This window comes from Acartia tonsa, chromosome 8 (genome assembly GCF_053477335.1).
Source record: "Acartia tonsa isolate MP-2025a chromosome 8, ASM5347733v1, whole genome shotgun sequence".
Classification (NCBI taxonomy): Eukaryota; Metazoa; Arthropoda; class Copepoda; order Calanoida; family Acartiidae; genus Acartia; species Acartia tonsa.
Window position 1 is genome coordinate 51089135 of NC_137267.1, and position 8564 is coordinate 51097698.

General features: G+C 30.7%; 1 protein-coding gene across 1 annotated transcript; it reads left to right on the plus strand.

Annotated features, from left to right (window-relative positions):
- The first annotated feature begins 2600 nt into the window (after positions 1-2600).
- LOC145326670 (uncharacterized) lies at positions 2601-7349 on the plus strand. Its single transcript, XM_080170036.1, has 11 exons — positions 2601-2682; positions 3374-3446; positions 3617-3888; positions 4018-4127; positions 4456-4747; positions 4997-5106; positions 6077-6170; positions 6285-6360; positions 6447-6712; positions 6805-6920; positions 7005-7349. The coding sequence occupies exons 1-11, from the start codon at positions 2634-2636 to the stop codon at positions 7347-7349; spliced, it is 1803 nt and encodes a 600-aa protein (XP_080026162.1). The 5' UTR covers positions 2601-2633.
- Positions 7350-8564: the final 1215 nt, after the last annotated feature.

An 8564-nucleotide genomic window follows, 5' to 3' on the forward strand; every position in this document is an offset into this window, starting at 1 on the left:
TGAAGAGTAGAGCCCATTCGGTTCAGTGGTTACCGAGATCTTAAGCTTCAGACGGACAGACAGACGGACAGACAGACATCGTTCTACTTTGTATTATAGATACACGAGGTTATGGCAGCTGTCCCACACATCTCATTTTATAACAGCTATATGAAATAGATAAACAGATCATAAAACAAAGCCTTAACTAAATCGAGACGTATCTGCAATTATAAACAAACATTCAATGATAATGATTATATTTTCTTAGCTGTGGAAAACACATAGTTTAATAAAATATCAACATGATCAAATAATACAAATATTACAAATATAAAATATGTGGTGGAGACTCGTAACTGGCAGCCTCTTGCCAATGGGGATTCCTGTAATAGAAAGACATATTTTGACAGTAACTCTGTTTTGTCATGTGCAAATTCCCTTTTTAAGTTTTTCAAGTCCATTTTTATCAAAAATTGAACGTTTAAAACCTTCAAAAGTCAAAAAAAAAAATATTTTTTTTATGGGGAAAAAATATATGTTAAAATCAAACGGCTCCGAAACACTGAATGAATCATTTGGGTATAAACTCGTAAGTTGTTCGATGAATTATGTACACGTTTTTACGCTGAGAGTAACGGTGATTATTTTCAAGTCTGAGTCACTTTACAAGGGGTTGTAAGGCAAACAAATCTGACTAATGAGTGATAAGTAACAAATAAGGAAAATTTTGTGCATTCTATTATATAAAGTAGTAAGGTTTTGTCTGTTTGTCCATTTAGATTGCACTAACAACTGAATCAATTGTGTTCTCCATTTTATGGAAGCTTCACATTTGTCCCAGGTTGGTTTTAAGCATTTTTTTTTAATGTATGTCTTGGAATGTTTTTTGGTTATTTTTCTGATCTTCCTTTCATTTTTGATATAGAGGCCTTAGATGGTAAGGGTGCAACCACTAGCAAGTATAATAGTGTTAGAAATCTTGTATTTGTAGACAAAATAAAAAACAGCTGATTGTATTACAGGTAAAATAATTATAAACAAGAATGGCAACTTCCATAAGTTATATGGTTGTTTCATACCTAGTTTATATGTTTCATATTAATGGGAATGTTGATAAGAAGTTACAGCCGTCAATCTCAAAAAGCAGCCGAGAAATAAAAATATTTCCCCTGTAGAGTAACGGACGGTCTATATGTTTTTGCCTATATGTTGGCATTTCTCTTTGTTTTGCTTTAAGTAAGATTGGTCTTGTAGAGAGTGGTTCCTTTGATTGATTTACCTTAGCTGTTTTTTTTGGACATTAGTCGTGATGGAGAAGGTTAAAACGCTTGGTATAATAATAACACTGGAGCCAGTTTAAGCAATAACCCATGTTCTGACTTGCTATCTCATGACATACTTTAATTGTCACATTAACCTCGCTGATAATGGCAGGTGTCCCAAATTATGCCGCTTTAAGGAGTCTACTGATCTAATGTACGTTAATCCAAACTAAATACTTGATTATTTCTCTATTTACATAACTCAAAGATTTCAACTCAAACACTCATGGAATACTTTAAAAGAACAAGGTACGGACATAACCTAAGTATAGATCAGCTGCGCTACGTCTAAGACTATATAAGTAAAGTATTTCAGTGAGTTTATTGTCTTATCTTTTGCTCAGTAACAATCATATTATTGTGAAACTACAACTATTTCTAATCGTCTCAAAATTATTTTAGCATTAAGGCATTTCTTTAAGAACTAAGTGCACGTGTTTTAATAATTGAATTTGATACTGTGATTATTATATAAATTACAATATTACAAGGGAGTTACTGTTAGATTCCAACAATTACATTTAATGTGGGACACATGATGTCATACTTAGTCTAAGTATTTGGTAGGTGGTTATATTTGTGAGTAATCCTTTTATAAAAGTTACAATTATCCGTTTGCCTGTATGTTTTTGTTTAGCAATAGCTCTCGCGAACCGCTGAACCGATATCATTCTCCTTTAATGTGAAGCTCCTCACAGGTTTAGGGAAGGTTTATAAGTATTTTGGGAAAGTAGCACGACCTCCACCTTCCCAAGATAAATCGAATGTACCTTGAAAAAATTAACCACCCAAAAATATTCTTTTTAAGACTACAATTAAATTAAAATTGGAGGCTTGTAAGTCCCCCTCACTGAAAAGCTCCTGATTGCCTCTAAACGGAAGTTTTCAATCCTCACCTATACCTATTCTCCCATTATCAAATTATCTACCAGAGAATAGGAATTGAAGCTCTTTCAAGAAAACATAGCATTATCTATCTTTTGGTGTTTGTAACTCTTTCTCATACTTACAACATGACCATTAGACTTCATTGGCCACTTGGATCTAGGGAATAAGACAGAGGTCAATAAATTGATGTTCATTCCAAATCACAAAAAAAACCTACTATAGATTTTAATTGTTGGTTGAAAAGTTTGGAGATTGCTAGGTTGAACCAACCAATTAAGAATTAATAAAATTGTTAAACCATCAGTAAAAGAATAGGTAGGTATTTTTGATAACTTATATTCTACTCAGAAAACAATTGTCAGCGCTTCAATAGGTATTCTTTTCCTCTACACGACTTACATGAGTATTTTTTTTTCATTTTTCTTGTATTTCAGATGAAAAATGAGTGAGAATTTAGCTGCTTTCTATATTGGTTTAAATTTTATAAAAGGTATTTTGACATAACCTAGATCACATTTGATTAAACTATTATGATTCATAAATATTAGATTCTAATTTTTCAGCATATCTTATCATAAAATCATTTACAAAATGCCGGTAACTTTGGTACCTATTCTTTTTTATTATGATTTTTTGTTTTAAAAGCTTCCAGCTTTCAGTTCTTCCACTATTTAAAAAAAAAATTTAATGCTTTATCGTCATATGTATGGACCTTGGGACATCTAAAACGAGGGTCCCCAAAAAGTTTGTCTGTCCGTCTTTTTTGTTTGTTCATTCGTAAGGTATATGTTCGTTAAATACACGGGAATCAACCAGAAGGAGCTGTATAAAAAAAACAATTAAAGGTCTATATCCTCTGTAAAAATATACACCAAATATACTCTAATGAATATCTCTAAAAATGTGGCTGTACTGATAGGAACATATAGGGGAAAAATTAGGACACTACGGACGTCCTCCGTCGGTCTATTTGTATGTCAATCTTTTGCACAAGTAACTAAAGTAAGAAACTCTAACTTGGCTCTAAAAGAGCTATAACAATATGTCGGAAAGTTTTATACCCAATCCTAATCAATTTAGGACACTAGGTTTGAATGTCTTTACATGAAAGGACAGTCGTCTTATTTTTAAATTAAAAATGCATCAGTTTTCATGAAAACTAATCTTGTCATCTCTTTTAGATTTTGATGAAAAGGAGAAAAATATAGTATACACAGTTGGAACTTTGCAGAGTTTAGTGTCTTGTTACTTAGGGTAATATATATTTCATTTATATTTCCATTATTTGGATTTGTACTGCCGCTATTTCATGATTTTATCTTTCTGCCTTCCAATTGAATTAGAAGGGACCAGAATAATATTTTAATTCCAGATACTTAACAATAATATCTCAACAGTAATCATAGGCCTCTTTATTTTATTAGAAAGAATGTTATCTATGGATGGATGGATTCTATGTTTGAGAATCACAAGTTTCTCTACAAGAATGGTGGAGGCAATTCTCAATCCAAATGGGGCAAAATCACTGCCTCATGTTCACCTAAAACTTTCAAGAATAATATGTTAGCTTTAGCTGATAATGTTCTCATATTTGAGAAGGAACAAGTGCCTGCTTTCAAAGATTCCGTAATAAACAATGCAGTTAATTTACAGTTTGGAAAAAGAGGATCCAGCATTTACCTGACAAACCTAAAAGGTATCTTTAGGTTATGACATGACAGTATTTGAGAAAACTAATTTCATAAACAATTTAGTAATGAATTGTAAATTAATCTACTTTGCCTTCCATATTTTTTAGAATTGCATTAACAATTTTCTATTTTAGGTTATGTTTTAACAACCAATAAGAAAAACAGCTATCTTGCTGTTATTCCAGCTGAAAATGTTATATTTGCTGTCTTTTTCCAGATGAAAACTTCCCCATCAATAGATCTGGTAAGACATCTTTTATGTTGTAAATAATATTTTATAAGCCCTCTGATAAATATTCCTAGTCTTTAGTTTTACATTTTTTTTAGCTTGAAAGATATCCTAAATAGTAGTGTCTAGAAAAGTTTTTTGTCTAATTGTATTATTATGTCTGTCAAACCTTTAATACTTTTTGAAGCTTGTATTTTTGTACCTTGGTCTAATTGCATTAATTATTCACCTGTTTTTTTTAAAATAATAGAACTATCTGCTTTTTAAAAGCAAAGGAGTAAACTATCCTAATATTGTTCAAAAGTACTTATATTATGAATTTGTAAAAACATGTTTATTTTAGAATACCTTTGAAATAAGAGTTTTTATCAATGCTGACACAACTGAAAAGAATGTAATTGCAAAGATTCAAAAAGTGAACGGAATTGAAACAATTGAAGCATCAATGACACATGCTCTTAAATTGCAATATTACAAAGTCAAGATGAATGAGGCAGGCATTCAAAATCCCAAAAAGGTCAGAAATTCCATGGGATTCTTGATTAGTGGAGATCAGTCAATACCATTCTCTAACAAAGCACTTGTATCAAAGACTATTGCTAAACCAACAAAAGCTGTCAATAATCAAGAAACAGGTAAAGAGGTTTTATTTATTGGGCTTTAATTGTGAAAGCTGGGCCTAGGGTATAACTAATTTAAATCTTTTCTAACAAAACATGAAAACAAATAAATTTCATTAATCAGTATTACTGCCCACCTCCCCCAATATTTATTTTATGCAAACTTAACACAAATACTATGGTTGAAGATTTTTTTGTCCAACCCATAGATTTGAGAATTCCAGATATAAAAAATTCAATATAAGTAAAATTTTTGAAATATAGATGAAGGGGAAATCTATCAAAGTGATGACTCCATGGATGAGATTGTTGTTAATGAAACGAAAGCTCTGTCCACTAATGGCAATAATGAATTTACCAAGGAGAAAAAGGAGGTAATAAGATAATAAAAATTACATTACAAAAGTTCTTTATTTATGGCTGCTATGATTTTTTCAAGAGTTCTCTTGGAAACTCTTAAATTATTGACAAAGAAAAGCAAAAAACATTATATTCAAAAAGAGGACTATCCACGAACTAGAGCACGTGATTCTAAGTACCTTCCAGCATTGATCCTAAGTATTTTCTTTCAGAATATAATATCAGAATATTAATCATTAATATATTGACGAGAAAATTTATGTTTCACCATGTTTTTTAGGTATTTTGATTGATTTTGAAAACTTGTAGTAATGTGATATATGTGGTAAATCTTTTACTCAAAAACTTGACTTGTACAGACACATATTTGGACAACGACTTGGGTACAGTATAAATGACTTTCAATATATATTAGTTTATATTATATATTTTTTACTTTTATGTACAAGAAATTGATAATAGTAACATACACTTTTATGAAGCAAATTTTTTATTAAAAATAGATATTTGACGATACATATGCGAATACTCATGTTATAAATTAATCCATATAGGCGTTAATTTAAACATACAAATGAGAAATAGTTAATGTATTTTTGACTTTTTCTTTCATTTTTAGCATTTGACAACATGGACAATTAAAGACACATCGAACTCAACAAAACGTTTGATAGAATTTTGACTAAAAATGCTGGACAATGCTAATATATTTTGAAAGAAAATACTTAGGATCAATGCTGGAAGGTACTTAGAATCACGTGCTCTTGTTCGTGGATAGTCCTCTATTGTGGTTTCAAGTTTTATGAATCAGTTAATTAATTTGGTCTTAGAGTTTGACTAATGACATATTGTCACCTTGACTTTAACAAAACACTTGACCAAATTAAAAAAAAAAATCCATTTTCTTGTTTATACATCTGGTACATTCCAGACAAAATTTTATGATGGCCTAAAGCCTCCTAAATTTTGAATTTTGAAATTCAGGAGAGAGCAAATAAAAAACCAAAACCAGCAAAAGACTTGGACGATGAACAAATGAAATTAGCTGCCTATTTTGTTGGTCTGTATTTGATCAAAGGTAAACCTTTTTCATGTAAAGTATACAAGTAAAAATGTGTTAAAATCAGGTCCTTCGTACACAACGACCCTGATTTATTTTTTCACATAATTAGAATATATTTTTGCATTTTAGAATACAACAAGGACAAGAATAAAAAAGTGCAAATATCTACTGATACATTGAAAGGCATAGTATGTGAAGCTATTGGGTATGTATTTGTTATATTTTTACAAAATATTTCATAACATCATTCTTGTATAGAGCAAAATACTTTAATTATAAAATCATTTATAGGCAGAATGTAGACTACAAATTCATGTCAAAGATGTTTGAGAATCACAAGTATCTATTCAAGAATATGGGCTGCAGTTCAAAGTGTACATGGGGCAATGTGACATCTGCCTGTAGTATGACAGATTTTCCAGTGTATTTACTAGCTTTAGCTGATAATGCAATTATTGTTGATGTTGATGGCTCTATGGGACAAAAAGAGTTAAAGAGCAAACCAACACTAGAATGGGGTTCAAGAAGAAAAAACTATTACCTGTTCAAAATAAGAGGTATATTTTTAAAATTTATTGTTGTAACTATTATTGTTCTATCATTTTTTTGTTTTATAAATCATTTTAGAAGTTCATATTTTTTATTTTAGGACTGGTTATAGAGTTGCCCAAAAAAAAGAATTATCTTGCAATGCTTCCTATTGACAATGTTTTCTGTTGTTTTTATTTCTTGGTGGAAGAAATTATTCAAAATATCGACATAGGGGTAATTATTTTTTCAAATATGCTCTTTATAAAAATTAGATTGGTCTGGAAATTTATTTCATTTATAATATGCTATATTTTTCAGATGGTAGATGTCGATGTAGGCATCTGTTTAAACTCTCAGAAAAATCTAATTGTTAGAGTTTTAAAAGTTGATAGAAAAGTAACTGAAGATGCAACAAATTTTTATGCCCCTCCTCTTCAATATTACAAAGATGGCATTTCATGTGCTGGTTTATTAATTCAAAGCCAAACAAGAAATTCTAAAGGCTTTCTGATTACTAAACAATCTTTTGTCTCAGAGAAGAAAAAACCTGAGAGTAAAGCCATATTGCCTGAGTTGTCAAATCTAAGCAAAGACAATGCTAGAGGAGAACATGATCAATCACAGCAGGTCAATCAAAGGAAGACTGACATAGCAGGAATTTGATAATCTAATTAACATTTTATGAATGTTTGCAGCAGGGCTGTGCAAAACCCGGGTTTTTTAACTCTCAGACCATATGACATAATTTTTAGAATTCTTTGTAGGTTGGCAGCGAATTTTTGCTGAAAAGTCTGTGTTGATTAAGCGGTGCCACCTCCCTCCAATTCTGGGACAAGAACCAAAATGTTGAAGTAAATATTTAGAAAACTTAACCCTCTGTTCTTTTTGGGCATAATTTATTTTTTGTGTTCTATATTTGTGGTATGGTTTAGCCTTTGATGATTTTAGAATATTTCTAGCAGTAGAAACACAAATACCTGTAGTGGCATCAACTTTTCTTAATCCAGGTGTTTTTTTATTCAATAACATTTTTTTCACTCTTTTCTGTACACTCTCTGGTGTTTTCTTCCGCCCATTAAATCCTCTATGCTTTAACGACGAACCTGTTTCTTGGCATTTAGTGTAATTTCTCACCAGGAATTAAGATCTTGTTTGTCTTGTAAGATTATTCCATACCTGGGATGCAGATCCACTTTTCAAAAATTGTCTAACCTCTCTTATGCTTGCTCCAGGGTACTTATTCATAAAAGTTTCAATCTCAACTTTTATTTGATACCTTGTTGAAGGATCCATTGTTAAAGAATGATTTCAGTACAAATATTCGTAGATTTTTTCATATTCAATTACAAGATTTGTATGACAAATAAATACAAATATTTAAAAAGCTTTAAAAATAGGTTTATTTTTTTTCAATATTTTTTTTAATTTTCTGGTTTACTCTTAATTCAAGTTTTAAGGCAATAGGAACATTTCACCACGTAGCTTCCTAACTATACGTAACACAGGATCCGTTCTTATATTTCCAAAAACTAGAGTTCATAACGGTTCTAACGATATGCATCAGAATTTTCTACTATTAACACAAGCCGCGCAATTTCAATTTTAAAAATGTCCGCATTTTTTTTTGCACACCCTTTATTTTTAATTCAAAAAACATATGAATGCAGGATTTTTAAAGAGGGTCCATACTTAGTAATGCAAAAAAATACTTAGTATATTAGTTGAAGACTAATTTCAGTTGTTTTTTATATAGGGGGTGAAGCGATATGGGGTTGATTGATAGAGCTGGATACTATAACTTGCGACATAAAATAACATCATTTTATTTTGACTTGGATGATTGATTGATATTCATTTGATTATCCAAATTGCCAGAAA